Here is a 19087-nt window from a genome sequence, read left to right as displayed (position 1 = left end):
GCTACGAAAATAAATTATATGGTTGGAATGAATGTTCTGATCTTGGAAGACATAGAAACCCTCAACTCGACAAAGATTTTTGCATTCGTGCAGGAGCTGGAATTGATGGAAGAGCTATATGCTCTCTCTCTGTAGGGGACACAATAGATCTGGTGCATGAATCATGAATAATAATAATAATAATGTTACACAATATTAATTATCGATTAGATGCCTCGCAAATGTATTCCTTGATAGGCACAATATTAATTTGCATTTTATTTCTGCAATTTATGTCAACTAAACCATGTAAATATAATTTATTTACCAATTCTCTTTGAAGATTAGTGGACAATTAGAGTCAACCTGAACTGATAGAAAAAATGAGTAGCCAAACAAGTGAAGAAGAGGGCCAGGGCCGATTGCCAAGAGGAAAAGCCAGCAAAAACTTGGCCAAAGCTTATCAATATGATGTGCCATAAGTATGCGTATGTCGAATGGGCTTATATTTGGGCTTAGTCGTAGGCGCTGGTAAAAGGCCAAGTAAGCCAAACGATTAAAGCGCATTGATAACAAATTAACTAGTCTTGGCCAAGTTAAGTTAAGAGTGTGTGTCATGCTTACGCAGCGTGGGATTTGCATGGCATTTTGAATTATAACAGAAATGATAGGCAGCCACACAGTGACTATGACAATAAAAGCAGTGTTGGACGCGGAGCTAAGTTTTTTGTACATAAACTAAACAAACTAAGCCAAACCAAAGTGATAAGCATTCAAAATAACTGTGAGTTAGTTGTGGGTGTTAGAGAAGTTCGCTGATGAAGTGATAAAGATTAAGGCCATTTAAAGTTGAAAGAACTTGTAAGAGATAAGCTTGAGCAAAGAGAAAGCTGAAATGTCTTTGAAAAAACGAGTCAATCAAAGATTCTGTATATGCTCAAACTTGAGGCATAAAATACATGATTTACATAAAACATTATCATAAGCCGATCTGTTTACACTTTCAACACTTATAATATTTAATTAAAAAAATATATAAATAATTACTTAGCGTCTAAAACATAAGCATATCATACAAATGTTCAATATTGACGCATTTAGCCTATAATATTTCATATTTGGTTGCAATCGAAGATATGGTTAGGGATATCTCAAGGGAAGCCATATTTAAATACAAATATTTAACAAAAATCCATAGCCTGACACAATAAATACTAAGAATGAATAGACAAGCCAAGGGAGAATGCCAGCAAATATTTTCAAAGGAGAATATTCACTTTGACGTTAAAATCAAAAGGTTTCTCGTTATTTCAAACGCTCCATCCCATGAAAACATTTCGATTAATTTCCCAACTGCTTTGACACACTTATTTATAAATGGAAACTCCCATTCCTTGGGCATTTTAAATATAGACTGAGGATTCGATGAAGGCAACACCCACGCACGACATGACAATAAAAATGGGAGCGTAGCTGACCCTAGTCAAGGGCTGACTGAGTGACTGACTGCAACCCTTATTATATGGACTAAATGCATCCATATGTGACTCAAAGGAGCTGTTCAAAACCTCGAAAATTGTCTCCAAAATTGCTAGACCACCCGAGCAACGAGGCAAATAATTAAAAGCCACCCCCTCCTGCACCCTGCTCCACACCCTCTCTCACTCTGAGACTTTGACATTGTGGAAAAGCGAATAGTCATTTTTGGAAGGAAATGAGGAAATAAGGAACGCTGGCAACAACCTTATTATTGATTTCGGCTCCGACTTGAGGCAATTTCCATAAGGAAATATCTGACTTTTGACAGGCCCATTTTGCACTGACAGTCTCCTCCATTATAATTGCCAACTAATGAGACAGCCGGAGGGTGGTGTTTCTTGAACGAATTTTAATTTTCACCAGCAGCGGTGGTAGGGCTAACAAAACGCTTTTAAAAACTTTCAACTGATAAAATAGTTTAAGGCGACAGTTTTCTAAAGTTTTGCTCCTTATTCTTCTTGTTCTATTCTACTTTCGGGATGGAGGCAATTAACTGGCCGCACATAAAAATGATAACAACAAAGGGAAGAATGAGAGGCATGAGCCGGGGGGAAGTTTAGGTGTTAGTTGGACACCCAATAAAGTTCAGACAAAAGAAAGCAACAGCAGCAAAAACAAAAGAAAGTACACTGGTCGCTCGATAAGTAGAACACTTTGGTCTTAGATGTGGCTTCAATTCTCGAATAATTAAATATATTTTTTCTAAGGATGCTCAATACAACAAAAAAGAAATTAAAATTTGTGATTTTAAAAACATTTTTATAGACTTTCTACGAATCATATATGGGAAGGATATTTTTAAGTTTCATGATTTAACGTAAACAATTTTCAAATGATCTAAATTAAACTATAATCAATAAATAGTAAGTTTAATGATTTAAGGTAAACAATTTTCAAATGATCTAAATTAAACTATACTCAATAAAAAGCTGCTTAATAAGAATTCTAGATATAGTAAAGTACACACTTTAATAACTAATTTCAATTGAATTATTTGTCAAAGGTTTTCAATAAATCCATATTCAATTGTTTTAAAATGTAAGAGAATAAAAGAATTATAAATTCAAAATGTTGTTTAGTTTAAACAAATAGAGAGAGAGAGAGAGAGAGAGCAAACTACAAATGATTTCAGTTGAAATATAATTAATGATTCAAATTTGTGGAAAAGTCTCTTCTCTGAACATTTAAATTACAATTTTAAATTTCATACGTTTTCAATAAATACAAATTCAATTCGAAGAGAATATGTAAAAATCAGCTAAATATGAATTTCAGCTGCATTCAAGTAACTAATTAATATTTGTGGACAGGTCTAATATCTGGGAATCTTAATTACCAAACGACGACTGTAGAACTAAGCTTTTAAGGGCATTGCAATTTGGGTCAAGCCAAGAGGATAATGCGGTTCGCGGCTTACACAAAGATGAAAACACAAACACAAATGCAAAACACACACACACACACATAGAGAGATAGCAAGTACCGCTAAGTTATAAAACTTTTGTTTGCAGCGTTGTTTGTGCTTCTTCTTCTTCGTCAGCTGCCGCTGCCGTTGCTGCTGATGCTGCTGCACTTTTCGGTTATTGTGGTTATTGTGGCGGTAGAGTAGGGGCGGGGCGGGGAGAGGTAATCGCGTTGAGAGGACAGAGTCCAATTAGAATGCACTGTTGCTTCAACTTTCGACTAGCGCGCGCTGTTAACATTTTGTTGTTGTTGTCGGCGTTGTTGTTTTTGTTGCTGTAAAACATAAACTGGCTGCCTTCAGGCCCGCCTACGCAGCCGCTGGACCCGTTCAACGACAGCAGCAACAACAACAACAACAACAGAAATGGCAATTGGTCGGCCACACATGTTAAACTGCGCTGCTGGCGCTGACGCTGACGTTACCAGAGCGACGCTGCCTAATTGTTAAAGTGCACAATTGGAGTCGAAAATAATTACGAGCAAATCGATTTTTTTTAATTCACATCACATCACATTACACACACACGCACACACCAACGCACACACAGAGCGTAAAATAAAACAAGTGAAAAATGCCGACTGCTGTAGTCGCAACACAACACATATCAATGGACAGCACATTTGCTGATTTTCTTTATGATTGTGCAAATATTTAAAGTTAACTTACTTGCACATAAAATTGACGCAGAAATCTCGCACTTTTTACTATTTTCGCAGCAGCGCGAACACGACGCGTTGTTGTTGCCGTTTTGTCTTTGGCGATATATGTTATGTTAGTTTATTATCAGCACATCGACTCAAGATGGCACTGTTAAGCGCTGTGTATCACTCGAAATGGTACTGTTAAGTGCTAGAACCAGGGCTGGCGCATCAGCCAGCTGCTGCTAAATATTGTTTAAAATAAAATTTAAATTGCTTTAGTTCGGTTTCTTTAAGTTAAAGAGTGCTTCACTCCAGTTTTTATTGGATTAGCTGCTTTAAATTGTTGCGCAGCTGCTTGTCCGCTTTGGTTGCTGTATGTGCGGCTTTTTGATTGACTTGCTTGCTACTCGCTTGAGTTTTGATTTTGGCTATTTGATTCAGTTGCCAATTTGTTTGTTTTTATTTTGTTTATAACTTTTGAGCACTTGAGCACTTGTAGCCCGGCTTTATTTTGTAAAGCCACTCGACATTTGTACTCACTGCATGTGCGTTAATTACGCTCTCTTCAATGCACTTTGTTTTCATTGGCAAGAAATCGATTTTTTTTTTTACTTTTTTTTTTGGCTTTTTGATTTGCTGCTCGCAATTAAAGAGATTTAAATTTGTTTCGGTTTTTTTATGTTTAATGTTTTAAACACTTTATTGAATGCACAATGGCGCACGAAGCACATCGCAATTTGCATAGTTTTTAGCCATGCATCGTTTTGCCGTTTTTAGTTAGTGTTTTAATGCATTTACTCAGAAATCTAGGCAAACAAATTCTTCCCCACTCGGAGCAGACACGAGGAGAAGCGCACGCTGTCAACTGAACTAAATTCCTCCATAAAGGATATATTGGCCATTTACGCGCAACCCCCAACAAACAACCACACACAATACACAAGAGGGTGACTCCAACCAGCCCGCACATGCGCCCTGCTCAAGCTCCCCCAAATATTCGAAAAATATGCACGCCCAACAAAAAAACGGCATTTAGTACGAAAAGATCTGTGGAGCACTCGCAGTTTCCGCCTGCTCCTCCGGCTGTCGGGTTGCGAGAATTGTTGCACTGCCATCGGTGGCAAGCAGCTGCTGCTGTGCTGCCATCGGCGGCTTCATAATGTGATTGTAGATGTTGTCGATGGTGGGAATAATGCCAACTGCTGCTGCTGCGCTGGGCACCGACGACGATTGCAACGAGCTGCTGGCATCGGATTTGATTATCGCTTTGGGCTTCTTGCCAAAGGCGAAGCAGCCACTCTGCTTGGTGGCCACCGGCGACAAGTTGTCCTTGTTCTTTGTGCTGCAAAAGGGAAATCAATAAAATATATATATTGAGGTGTCCAACAGAGAAAAGGCAGATTTGCTTTAAATACCCTTGCAGAGATACAAATTTAAAAAAATATATAAAAGAAATTAAATTAAATTAACCTTTACGATAAAATGTTTCAGCTTAAAAACTCCCACAAATGAAAATCTCAATTTTCCAGTTAAAGATTCAAAAACAATCATTGAACATAGAATTCTTAAAATATATTGATATAACATATTGCTTCAATGAAACCAATGTAAAGGAATTTTGAATATCTAAACAAGTTTCTGATGATTTTATTTTTCGAAAGTACTGATTCCCATTTCTTAATACTGTTCAGAATTAACGGTTTTGAAAAAGATATCTCTATTTGAAATATAATGCTAAAGTGTTGAAGTACTCTATTTGAAATCTAATACTTTAATTAAAGCAATTTGCAATAACTTTTCAAATATTAAAAAGTAAAACGGAAATGTCTGAAATATCTAAATTGAAAAAGTGCTGATGCCAATTTCTATATACTATTTGGTATTCAAAGGATTAAGAGAAGACTACTCCACTACTCGTGACCAACTTATAAAGATCTCTGCAAGGCAGTAAATTTAAATGTCTCATAATAAATACGCACAATGCTTTTAACGCCTCCAGTTTGGGTATATTGCGATTGTAGGTTTTGGCGCCACCGGCTGCTTCCTGGGCGGCTAGCTCCTCGGGATGCGACTTCTTTTTGTGTGTGCGACAATTGGAGCCGTTGGCAAAGGTGCGATCACAAAAGTCGCAGGAGTACGGCTTCAGTCCGGTGTGCAGGATGAGATGATTCTTGAGGGCTTTCGCCCGCTTGAATTCCCTGCCGCAATAGTCGCACTTGTGCTGCATCTGGTCCGTGTGCACCAGCCGATGGCGATTCAGAGTGGGTCGCGAGTTCAGTTGCATGCCGCACTCGGGACAGATGTACTTGTGCGGATCGTGCGTCTCCTTGTGATGCTTGAGACGGCTCAAGCTCTTGAAGCACTTCTTGCACACATCGCACTCGTACGGCGCGTAATCCGTGTGGCTCAACAGGTGCTCCTTGAGTGCATTCAGCGAATGCACCCCGACGCCGCACTGCTCACAGATGACCGGACGCGGTCGCTCCTCCTGGTGCATATACTGGGCATGCGACTGCGCTGAGGCATTCGTTGTGAACTTCTTGCTGCAACTGGTGCAGGGATACATCTTCCGCTTGGGCATAGGCAGATGCTGTTGCATGTGCCGCTGCAGCTGGTAGCGGGAGCGAAACTGTTTCTCGCACTGCTCGCAGCACAGTAGCTTCATGTCCGCTGTGCTCTTCTTGTCATGGTACTGACGCATGTGCCGCTGCAGCGTCTGGGGCAGAGCGTAGGCACGTGGACACTCGTTGCACTGATGCGCTTTGCCACGCTCCTTGGATTTGGGCTTCGGGCTGGAGGAGTTGCTGTCCTCATTGCTGTCCGCGTTGCTGTATGCATCGCATAGATTCAGAAGCAGCTCAGTGCCCGCATCTTCGTATTCCAGCTGCTCATCTGCAGCTTCTGCTGCTGCTTCCTCCTCCTCCTCCTCATCCTCCTGCACTTGTTCCTCCTCAACTTCTGCTTCAGCTGTCACCGATTCAGTTGTAGGCTTCTCTTCGATTTTGCTAGCCGGCGTGAGCGGATTTTCCAGCTCCAACACCGTCTCGTCCAATTCATTCAGCTTGGGCTTCTCTTCCACATAATGCACCTCGGTAAGCGTCTCGGGCTCTGACTGCTCCGGCAGCTGCTGCTCCTCCTCGATCAGCCCAAATCTGCCGCGCAACTCCTGCACGCTAATCGCATCCTGCTTGGGTGTGCTTTGCAATATGCAATAGAGTTTCTGCACCCGCGTTATTCGCTCTGAGAAGTTCACCAGCGAGGTGACGAGTGTCAGGCATTCGCTGCATATCATCTCGGGCAGCTCCTCGCCGCGTGTTATCTGCAAAACAAGGCATATAATGGACGCACAACGGATGCAATTAATTCACATCAGCATCCACTTACATTCACCCAAAAATATTTGCCAATGGCTGTGGCCAGAGCCATGTCGGCAATTGGTGCAATTGCAGCAACTTCCTGAGCATCGCCATCCCGCTCGCCGCCTGGCGCTGAGTGTTCGTTTTTCAGGAACACATTGATGTTGCCCTGAAGATCATCCTTGGCGCAGAGGCGACACCAAAGATGCCAATCGCTGGCGCATTCATTCTCGTTCTCATTCTCAATTGGCGCAGCCATTGCAGTTTGTGGCAAGTTATGTGAGTGCAGCACCATTTACATATTTAATTGAGGTCTTAAGCATTATACACTGATATTTAAACAATTTTCTAGTTGGGAAAATGCCAACAATAATAACTTTGTGATTATTTTAACAGCTGTTGGCCTGCAATGTGCATATCGATAGCATGCTCAAATCGATAAGCGGATGTAGAGTTAGATATCGATAGTAGTTGTAACGATACAACTCACGATGTGAACTCATTTAGATATACAGTGTCTCACAGCTCATCTATAACAGTGTAAAACCAAATAAATACATTTGGTATTCTGATAAAATAGTACACATTTTTAACTATTTTTTCCCACTAACTGTCAATGTTGAACACCAAACTGACAATCATTCTCTTTCCATACAGGGTATATTATTCTCCAATTGTGAAATTGTGTTTAGTTGCGTTTAGTTGATAAGGCTGTTGCAATCATGTTGGAGGCACGCTTGGGCAGCACAACGCTGCTAAAGAAGATTGTGGATGCCTTAAAGGAGATACTCAGCCAGAGCACCCTCGATTGCAGTGCTTCCGGAATACAGGCAAGCAGCAGAATCCATTTCCCATTCGAGATAATCCCAAAGCGATTTAATTGCAGCTGCAAGCGATGGACAATTCACATGTGTCCCTGGTGGCAATGTCGCTGAGTAGGGAGTGCTTTGAGCGGTATCGCTGTGACCGGAACGTGGCGCTGGGACTGGATCTGAAGTCGCTTATGAAGGTGCTGAAGTGCGCCAGTGGCGATGATGCGGTCACAATCAGTGCCGCCGACAAGGCGGACAAGCTGCAGCTGAGATTCGAGTCGGCGGGCAATGAGCGTACCGCCGACTACGAGCTGCGTCTGCTCAATCTGGAGCAGGATCATCTTGCCATCCCCGAGACAGATTACGCCTGCGTCGTCCACATGCCGTCCACGGAATTCGCGCGCATCTGTCGCGATTTGGCCACGTTCAGTGAGTCCGTTGTCATCGCCTGCAGCAAGGATGGCATCAAGTTCTCCGCCAGCGGAGAACTGGGCTCCGCCAACATTACGCTGAGCGAAACTAGCAAAGGAGATGTCAGCCTGCAGGTGGAGGAGCCCGTCACGCTCTGCTTTGCCGGGCGCTACTTGAACAGTTTTACCCGGGCAACGTCCCTCGCGGATAAGGTAAAGATTGGCCTAGCGGCCGATGTTCCGCTCCTGGTGGAATACCCCATCGAGGATCACGGCTATATTCGCTACTATCTCGCGCCCAAAGTAGATGACCCGGATTGAGTACAATTTGTAACGATATGTGCAATATTTGTTTTATTTATCTATATTCTTAACCCTCAATTATTTTAAAAGGAAATATGAGATTTAAAAAAAAATTGTGACGGATAGCTGTTAGCGAGCACTAGGCCGAAACACTGTGGTGGTCGTCGATAGGTCGATCAAGTCAGCTGTGCCACAACAAAATTGTAATAAATAATTATTACGCAATAAGTTTAATTAAACAATGATGAAATATCTCAGACGACCGTTACTGATTTATTTATTTATAATAATATCGTAAGTTAATGGAAAATGAGCATTACTCTAATTTATTACAAAATAAATTATGACTATTTTATAATTTCAAAACTTGTGAATGATTGCGCACATCACTAACTGTTATCGAGTGCCAGTTGCCATGCCTATAAACTGTGGCGGTCGTCGATAGGACGGTCAAGTCAGCTGTTCGCCACAACTTTTGGCCCGCAAATCAGTACAAAATTGTAATCAATAATTGTTAGGTAATAAGTTGAATTAAACAATGCTGAAATATCTGAAACGACCACTGCTAACGCTGCGCCAGAGTGCCACACGTGCGCTCAGCAACAGCACTAAAACAACCGCAACAACCACTGCTACTGGCGGCAGATTGATTGAGGTCAACAAAGCGCTAAATGGCTGGGAGGCCAAGCTGAAGGACGCCGGAGTCCAGGATACGGATTTCAATCTCAAGTGCATTGTGTCGCATGTGCTGAAGCGCAAATTCGTGAGTAATAAAAATAAGCTACATTTAGTAAATTTAATTAAATGGGATTTCTTTAGAACACTGTGCCGGATGATTTTTCCCAGCTGAAATTTAACTCAGCCCAGTTGGCTGACTTTGAGAGGTTTCTGGAGGCACGCTGCGCCCGCATGCCGCTACAGCATATCATTGGCGAATGGGACTTCATGGATATAACGCTGAAGACGGCGCCTACAGTGTTCATACCGCGCCCCGAAACCGAGGAATTTGTGCGCCTCGTCATCGACAATTACAAGCGGGCGGAGCACGTGAATATGCTGGAGGTTGGCTGCGGCTCGGGCGCCATGTCGCTGTCAATGCTGCACGCCTTGCCCCAAGTGCAGGCGACGGCCATTGAGCGCAGCAAGGCGGCCACCGCTTTGGCCTGGGAGAACGCCAAGCTGCTGGGACTGCAGCAGCGCTTCGAGGTCCACAATCACACCATGGAGACGGACAAATATATGCCGGAATCGCTGCACGACAAGCGGTACGATTTAATCATCTCAAATCCGCCCTATGTGAAGACGGATGAGTTTCAGTATCTGCATCCCGAAGTCGTCGTGTAAGTATAGTCATAATACAGTAGTCATTCGCTAACTAGAACGGTTCGAGAATAAGAATCTTAATTTATAATTTATTTACGTCTCGAATCAGAATGGAAAACTTGGTAAATTAAAATCAGTAAATAGAAATAGAAATGAAAACAAAACCGTTCCAGTTTCTGAGCGATTACTGTACCAGGAATATTGTATATCTTCCATATTCATAACTCTCTCCCTTTATAGCTATGAGAACCTTAATGCTCTGGATGGGGGATCGGATGGTTTGCGTGTGGCTCGATTGGTCTTCGATTTGGCCTGCGTCCATTTGCGACCTGGTGGCAAACTGTGGCTTGAACTGGGCAATGAGCATCCGCCGCTGGTAAAGACCATAATGCATCTGCAGTACGAAGGACGACTCAAGTTTGTCCAGAGCTATCAGGATCAGTATAAACGTGAACGTTTTGTTCAATTGGAGAAGGTATAAGCTGAAAGGGAGTTGACCCATTTCATCAATCGACTCATGACATGATTGAGGCAATTATAATTAGTCGCAAAATGCATTTATCTGTGATTTGACCTGCCCCACACACTCCCACTTATAACTGCCACAGAAGCTTATATCCACAGGCATCGTAAACTATCCCAATATATATATATGAATCATTTACTTATTGCAATCGAGTATTTCGCTCCCGGCGAATGCAAATGCTAATTCCACAGCCACAAAAGGAATTCCGAATTAATGCACTTAATTTCATTGGCTGCCATAAATCATGTTAATAGCTACGAAATAAATCCGTAATAGTCACTATAATAACAATAACTAATATTAAATCCGTGGTTTACGCTCTGTGCACAGTGGGTCGAGAGCGCTTCAAAATGTAATAGCAAGATGTATGAATTATAATTTCAAAATTTAATTGGAAGATCCTTTGAACGTAAAGTTAAGGAGCTAAAGAGTGTTATAAATTGATTTATAATTAATAGTTTGAATCGGACCAAAATCTTAACAAGTGCTTTATTTATACATGATTAATTCTTTGGCAACTAGATAAATGGTTATTTTATTCTGTTGAAAACTTCAGAGGCATTAACAATAATGCAAAATAGTTTAAATATTAAATATATCAAGAATAATTTTTTTAACAGCTTGAATTTTAAATTAAGCTTTATTGAAAGTGCTAAAAAAAATTGTGTGATTATTGCTAATAAGCATTGATAGTAAACAAAATAAATGGCATATATAAAATATCTTATTAAATATGAAAAATATAATTAAATGCTATCCAGAACTTGTTTATTAATAGTAAACCATATATTACTTGCAAAAATAAAATCAACTTGACTCTCATTATTTATACAGTTTCATTAGCATGAACAGTTGTATACAACTCGTTCCACTGTGCAATACTCTTGGGTATCGCATTGGTTAGTTATTTTTTTCTTTCGTTATTTTACCGTTATCAATCGGGACAGCTGTTGGTCTGCTCTAAAATATTCGACAATCATTAACAAGCGACGCATTTAACACGAGAGCAATGTCACAACTGACAGTGGGTGGTACCGGGTGGCGGGGCGAAATGTGGCCAAACACTTTTTGTTCATTTTAGTAGAGCGAGAGAGTGAGAGAGAGAAAGATAGAGAGAGAGAGGTGTGCGAGTGTGGGTGGGAGGGGGAACGTGCGCACATGTTGAGCGTGCTGCTGCAGTAGTCTGGGCACACTTGTCGCTCATTAATAAAAGTTTGCCAAGCAGCCAAGCAACATTATATTTGCAGGTATAGAGACATTGACCAGCAGCAGCAGCAGCAGCCAAAGCTGAAGCTGAAGCCGAAGCTCAAGCAGCAGCCGTGGCATCCCACGCTGCTGGCAACGCTGCTCTGCTCAACTGTAAACATTCCAGTGAGCATAGCTTTCACTCAAATCAATCTTGAGCCACAGCATACACATGAGATGAGACTAAATGGGAAAGAGAGAGAGAACGAGAGTGAGAGCGAGATTGAGAGACTGAGAGAGATGCGATGCGAAGCGCTGTGCGCCGAGTGAGTTTTGTTTTCGGGATTGGAAGCTTCGCCTCTGTGGCTGGCTGGCTGCATGGCTTTTCCTGCCTCTGCTCCGGTCCATGGTCGTGTGAAAAGCTGCGTTGAGCGCATTAAGTCGTTAGGGTACAACCAGACAGGACGCACTTTCTCGCAGCTGACGCGTTTGCCTTGGCGTTCGTCAAGCGTCCCAACTGCGCCCAACAGTTTGTGCAAAAACTAACACAATAAAAATAAATAAATAAATTTTGTTTAATACAAATCTATTTATTCATTTCAAATATAATCACAATTTAAGAGACGCGCGAGACAAAAGGTGTTCAGATTTTACAAAAGAAAAATACGTGCGTGCTCCGCGACCAACAACAGCAAAAGTAACAGCAACAGCAAAAGTAACAGCAACAGCAAAAGTAACAGCAACAGCAACAACAGAGCAACAACAATAAACTTCTCTATTGCCTTTTTGGCGTCTCCCGCGCGAGTGTGTGTCCATGTGTGTGTGTGTGTGTGCATGTGTATGCGTATTTCTGTCTGCGAGTGCCTGCGTCTGCATGTCAATGTATGTGTAGCAAAACTTCATCTCAAGTGTGTTCACACCAACAACAACAACAACCACAACAGCAACAACAAATGCAAGCATTCTTTTTAATTGCTGCTAAAAGCATGCGATCAATAAATTTAAACAATTTGCTTGCGTGCGTGCATCCAATCAACGTTTAAGTCTTTACTTAACAATTTCAAGGTAAACAACAACTGCAAATTACTGTTAGCAATTTTCACAAACATTCCCGCCCCCCTCTCCCAATCCACATTCACTCTATTTGCCATGCTGCACTTTTCATTTTGGTGCAACAGCTGAAAAGTATGCTATGATTTTCTCTCTCTCACAGAAATACATAATTGTTGCGCCTTGCTTAAACTGAGTGTGGAGTGAAAATGGTACACATTTTGTATTATTCACAAAGTGAGCAAGCAAAATAATAATCGGAATTTCACAAGAAAGAAAAAAATACACAACGAAAATATCTCATGAATATAATAAATAATATAAATACTTATTTATTTGCAATTTAAACAGTCAAGTATATTTTGTACAATTTTATTGACAAACAGCTCCAAATTCTATTTGGTCTTTTATTAACTTTTGTTTGCAGCACAACACGAATAATTTTCGCTGTGGTTTTAATTTCAAGAATTTTGACATTTGTGGCAAAACAAAATCTGTGTCGTTGTTTTAGAAATGAGAATTAAATTAAAATCTTGTTTGTAGCTAGGCTGGACCACATTTAATAACTTTCAATTGGGACGAATTTATAGCGGGAGAGAGAGAGAGAGAAAGAGAGAGAGGGAGAGAGAGAGACGGTTTGTGTTTATATGGTTTACAATTTATGAGGCATACTAAGTTTTGTCAACAATTTTATGTTATTTTATTATTGCTTATTTGGATTGCCATATTGATTTTAATTAAAACTTCGCTTATAGTTCGTCAAATAAATATATTTGAACTCTGTTTTTGCCTGTAGTATTAATATATAATTACAAATATGTTCTGGCTCCAGGTCAAATTTTGTACTTAATTTTATTCAATATTATTTTCAGTCTTTTGGATATCTGTTATTTCCAACTTAAATTGATCTATAAATTTGTTATTTAATTTTTATTCAATATTCTTTTCAGTCTTTTGGATATCTGTTATCACCAAGTTAATTCGATATATATCGATATAAATTAATATATTATGTCAGTTATTTGTGTTATAACTGTTGCGTCTGTCAGTTGGCACAGTTGGCACAGTTGTCACTGACTCAAACGAACTGGCAAAGTGACAAAAAAAGTGCTTGGCATTTTCTAGCTGTTGCTGTTCACACAATATTTTATTTATGGTCAGCTATAAAAGCAGCCAAGTGCAGCCAATTATTTAATTTATATAATATTTCGGACACAATTAACTTAGTTTATTGTGATAAATTAAATGTTAAATTTCAATTCATTTTGTGTAGAAATAAATATTGCGAACCGATTTCTATTTAAATATTGCGTTTTTCGTTGCTTGCCAGTTGCAGCAGAAACTGCTGCGATAATTAAAGTTTAATTATAAATTGCAGTTTCATTGTGTCGAGATTTCGATGTTCACACATAAAATGCACTTCCGTAAAGTCTTTTTTGGCAAACCGATTGGGTTTGAGTGTGTTAAATTGGTTTGGGTTTTGTTTCGTTGCGGGTCCACATGCAATTAACTTTTGAACTGCTATCAATCAGTTCGAGATTCATGTGAGAAACTTTCACACTGGCACCGAAAACACCCTTCCCCACCCACACCTGCCACCTTCCCATTCGATTTGTCCAAGAATGGCAAGGAAAACTTTTGCGCCAACTAACAAATGGCTAAATCGTTGCCAAGTGGGCGTAATGTGTAAGTGTGTGTGTGTGAGTGTGTTCATATTTTCTATAGTATGTTGAGTGCCAAATTGTGTACACAACCAAGCACACATGCACACACACACACACACACTTGATGAATTTCCATCAATCATTTAGCCTGACTTTGGCCCAGTTTAAAGACCGCCCATCGGCACCTCGAACTGAGCTGAGAATTTGTTGAAGCTGTCATTTAATTGGATTTATTGGCATCGAACACTATAAATAAACTATTTAAAAAAAAAAACCCTCTCAAGACGTAATAATTCATTTTTGAAGCTGTCAATTAACATGGACATTAATTAAATTTTTTTTATTTTGAGTGTTGCAAAAAAGCACAACTAAGTTCGCTATTGTGTAAGCAATTGAAATTAATTAAATAATTTAACTTCCAAATATATTTTCTTTATTGTTACAGTAGCTTAAATTGATTGTACATATTTTTGAGCAGTTTTATAGTATTTAAATTTAACACTCAATAACAATATCAAGAAAATACTTTTATAAATAAATATTTAAATTGAAATTAAATTGTAAATCCATTTGACAATTAATGTTTAATTCATTTATGTATATATCAAATCAAGAGTAGTTTAGTTTCAAAAAATGCACAATCATTGTTCAATTCTTTGTATTCGCACTGAAAAGCAGCCAGTTTCCATGGCCAAAAAGAGAGCTTATAACAATTTCTTGGAAACGACTCGAAGGATTTGTTTTACTTAACTGGCTCTTGCTGAAGTAGTTATGTATCATTGGATTATATAAGAAAAGGAGCTCAATGCATGTTTTTGCTGTGAGTCTCATTCGAATCGTTTAAATAAATGTGTCTTTAGTTTAGCAGAACAATTTTTATTACGTAATTTTTTCTTGTATGACAAATTAACCATTGTAAGAAATTGTGCCATTCTTAGAAGAAAGGATATAAATTATAACTAAACAAGTAAGATTATAGAAGTCGAATTAGACCGACTACGAGGTACCCTGAACCCAGCTGTTAAATATATTATTTTATTCTAGTTTTATTGCCAATTTGCCATTTGCACACTCAAATGATATTATATATATTATATACAATATTGATATTAGCGAAACTGGCTCAGATATCGATAAAAAGAAATAGACTCGATCTGCACGGGATATACAACAATATATATTCCAATATGTATATTTAATATCTGAGATCCGCGTGTAAATACAGATATACAGACAGGCGGACATTTCTATTTCTATTTCGACTCGGCTGTTGATCATGATCAAGAATATATATACTTATATTCTTTTCTTCTTTTGCCTGTTTCATACATTTACACAAAACAATTCTACCTTTTTTTTCTCCCATTTTTAATGGGATTCGAAATATACAGGAGTATACGGAAAATACTTGAACTGGAGCCAACGAAAAACATATTTAAAGTAGAATATTTAGCTAGCTGCTCAGTGCTTCTTAATACAGACAATTCTGGAACTAATAAGATAGTAGTTTTTATTTTATCATTCTCTATTTTTATAATTGATTATGTCACCTAATCTAGTTTTGTACAACTGATTGCCTTCAGCAGATTGCAGCTGCTGTGTAGGGTTGCCATTGGACTCCATCTAAGTTTGCTGATGCTGCTGCTGATGATGATTCTTCAACATCTTGTTCAACTATTCCTTGTCACTGTCATCTATCAGTGTCCAGTGTTTAGTGTTCAGCCCGGTGGCATTCACCTGCTGCCTAACAAACATGTATATATATATATATATATATATATATATATATATGGATAGACCTAAGAGAAGTCCGTAGACCTGCCCCAGTCGTCATTCTGCTTAACCTATCTGCATTGAAATCAGCCCGGTACGAAGTTATTACCAACATTGCTCACTGTTTGGGGCTAGAGCATTGTTGTTGGTCTTATTGTTGTTGTTGTCTGCCTGGCTGATAAGCGACAGTGTAGACATCATAAAAACTTTTATACACATACATGCACATCTATGTCTGTGTATGTGTGCGTGTGCGTGTGTGTGGGTGTGTGTGTGGGTGTGTGTCTGTAGCTAAATGCTAAAACACAAATTGAAAGCACAAAACACCAATACACATGAAGTCGTCTAAATTGCTCCCCTTTATATATACACACACACACTCACATGTATATGTATTTATTTTTGTGTGTGTGTGTGTGGGTGGGTGTGTGTCTGGGAGAGAGTTGTGCGACTGCCATCACAACCTTCAAAAGCCGCCCTCATATTGAACGCGCGTTCTGCGTTCTGTGTATCCAAAACACTTAAACATAAACACGTTGTCTGTGCGACTGACTGAGCGTGCGTGTGTTTCATTGTGTATGTATATATATGTGTGTGTGTGTGTGTGTGTGTGTGCGTTCTGTCTTGTTCGTCCTTTTTCTTGCGTCTACGCACAATATGTTTCGTCTTTAACCCAGCCAAAAGCTTTGCCACCCAACCCACTAAAAACCAAAAAAAAAAAATAAAATAAAACACACAAACAAAAATACAAAAAAAAAAAAAAACAGAAAACAGAAAACAGCAAAAAAAAAAAGAATAAAATTCGTTGAGGACTCGGCAAAGTCTCGGGCTGTTTCTGATTCTGCTGCTGCTCCGGGTGGAAGTTTTAATGTGATTTCTCGTATTAATTTCGACATCGTCATCGTTCCTTTTTGTGGAGCTGTGCTCAGCTCTGCTCAGAGCTCTGCTTCGTCTCGCTCTTAGCCTTTTCTATTTTCCTTACGCACTTTTATTGCGCTCCTCTTCTATTTGATTTTAACAACGTCGCCGGCATCGAATTTTTGTTGAGCTCGGCGTTTTCCTTTTATGCCACCCACCCAGCCTTAACCTTTTTCTCTGCTCTGTCTTTGCCCACCTCGTTTGCCCTTTCTCACCCAACCTTCAACTCTCTCTCCCCCTCTCTCTCTCTCTCTCTCTCTCTCTCACTCTCAGTTTGTGTTTCTGTTTCTCTCCCACTTTAGTGCTCAAGTTTGTGCTTACTCGTTTATGTTCATCATATGAAACGCGACTTTGTTGCACTAAACGTAAGTTGACGATTTACAACTTTTTGGTTACCCACAACATCAGTAGGACTAAAAGCGGGGTTAAGCGGGGGGGAGCCTGCTAGATTCAAGACTTGATAGCAGTCACGCACACACACACACACACACACACATCATTGAGCTATATAGATAGTTACAACCTTTACTTCACATAGCTTGTCTCGAAGGTGTAACAAAAAAGTATTTCAACAGAGAAACTGATGGGATTTTAAGCCAAACAGCAAAAAGGATTTGCTCACACTGTGCACCTGTTACTGGCGGGCTCCTCGAAGGACTCACTTTGTGCTGCACTTTCTCTCGTTGGCCAAAAATTTCGAACTTCTAAGATTGAGTAACTTTCGCCAATATTTATTTATGACCCAGCCAGTGTTCTCTGACAGAGATTCTGCGTGCAATACAAAATATCAAAGGAATCACGTTTCGTTGGCATAAAAATAAAGAAAGAGAAAATAAAATATTGCAAAATAAATCATTTTCGTTCTCTTGCAGGCTTCAATTAATTTGAACTGTCACATTTTAATTTCTTTAAAAAATAATTCATATATTTATATTTATTTCAATTGTCATACTTTAATTCTCAATGTTTTTTTTAAGGTCTCAAATTCATACAAATGATTAAAGTTTAAAATTTATTTTTGTTAATTTCGTTTTCAACTCCCCAACTTTATTTTTTAAATCATATTTTTTTATGAAATGAACGAAAACTAAACATTTCTGAGAGCGGCTTAAGCTACTTTTTATAACTTTCATAAGTGTTTTTATTTCATTTAATATTCCTTATTCAAAAACTTGGCAATGGTAAAAGTTCTGCACCAAATGTGCCATCATCAATGGTTGCTGCATGCTCATGTCGAAAAGCAGCAGGCGAAGCAGCAACAGCAACAGCTGCAGTGGCTGTGGAAGTGGTTGCTGCAACATGTGGCAATATACAGCCAAAGAAACCATACAGCTCGGGCAGCTCAAGCTCGCCTCATTGTTGTTGCCAATGTTGCCCCAGTCGACGCCTGCCACAGAACAGTTGTTGTTGTTGTTGTTGTTGCTGCTGCTGTTTATTTATTATGGCCAAAATGGCCAACGAGGAGGCTGTTTGCTCGTTACATGTCACACGATTGTAATTTTGAAGAAAAACTTTTTAATTGCTCATTATGTTTGATTAGCATGCCGCAAAGCGATGCACGCTTGGTTAACTGATTTTCATCATAGATCAAAAGCGTTTTCTAATCAGCATCCAAGGAAAAAACAAGCAAACAAGTTGCAAATATTGTTTTTTCTTTTCAATTGTTTTTTTTTCCCTATTAGTGTGTGTGTGTGTGTGTGTAAGTGAGTGCTGGAATTGGAGCACACAACATACACACATACACACAGCTACAAGAACAACAAGAAAATAAGGTTGCCTCACTCATTTTTCGATATCATGCGCCAGCCATAAAACACTTAAAGGACAATTTTTGCAGGCGTGCGCAGATTTATGACAATTGCCAGCCAAGGGTTAATTAAATAGAATTCCTAAACTGAGGCTGAATGAATGTTTTTGAAGCGAATGCTGCTCAAAATTGCTTATACTTAAATATTTCTAGTAGGTGTCGCAGACAAATTTTGTTTAAGCTTTTTGTGGCATGGGACTAGCCCCCCGCCCCCCACACTCCTCCACAACTCGCCTTCTCTTCGTTCCTCAGAAAAAGGCACACAGGACTTAGATGACTGGTTGGTTGTTATCCTGACTGGCTACCGTTTGCAACAATTGGCAGTCTCAGTTCTCG

The 19087-nt window shown here is 39.5% G+C and overlaps 3 protein-coding genes across 3 annotated transcripts; 2 read left to right on the top strand and 1 right to left on the bottom strand.

Annotated features, from left to right (window-relative positions):
- Positions 1-3794: 3794 nt before the first annotated feature.
- Positions 3795-7386, bottom strand: LOC6566899 (zinc finger protein weckle). Its single transcript, XM_032739609.2, has 3 exons — positions 7009-7386; positions 5604-6943; positions 3795-4966 (listed from the first exon to the last, which is right to left on the bottom strand). The coding sequence occupies exons 1-3, from the start codon at positions 7273-7275 to the stop codon at positions 4657-4659; spliced, it is 1917 nt and encodes a 638-aa protein (XP_032595500.1). The 5' UTR covers positions 7276-7386; the 3' UTR covers positions 3795-4656.
- Positions 7387-7493: 107 nt separating this feature from the next.
- On the top strand, positions 7494-8765 carry LOC6566898 (proliferating cell nuclear antigen 2). The gene is made up of 2 exons (XM_001993431.3): positions 7494-7810; positions 7867-8765. Exons 1-2 carry the CDS (start codon positions 7703-7705, stop codon positions 8521-8523), a joined length of 765 nt encoding a protein of 254 aa, XP_001993467.2. The 5' UTR covers positions 7494-7702; the 3' UTR covers positions 8524-8765.
- Positions 8766-8931: 166 nt separating this feature from the next.
- On the top strand, positions 8932-10955 carry LOC6566897 (MTRF1L release factor glutamine methyltransferase). The gene is made up of 3 exons (XM_001993430.3): positions 8932-9268; positions 9325-9845; positions 10069-10955. Exons 1-3 carry the CDS (start codon positions 9044-9046, stop codon positions 10307-10309), a joined length of 987 nt encoding a protein of 328 aa, XP_001993466.1. The 5' UTR covers positions 8932-9043; the 3' UTR covers positions 10310-10955.
- Positions 10956-19087: the final 8132 nt, after the last annotated feature.

The sequence above is a fragment of the Drosophila grimshawi genome, unplaced genomic scaffold, assembly GCF_018153295.1.
Source record: "Drosophila grimshawi isolate 15287-2541.00 unplaced genomic scaffold, ASM1815329v1 contig_1377, whole genome shotgun sequence".
Taxonomy (NCBI): domain Eukaryota; kingdom Metazoa; phylum Arthropoda; class Insecta; order Diptera; family Drosophilidae; genus Drosophila; species Drosophila grimshawi.
This window is presented reverse-complemented; position numbering and strand designations above follow the sequence as displayed.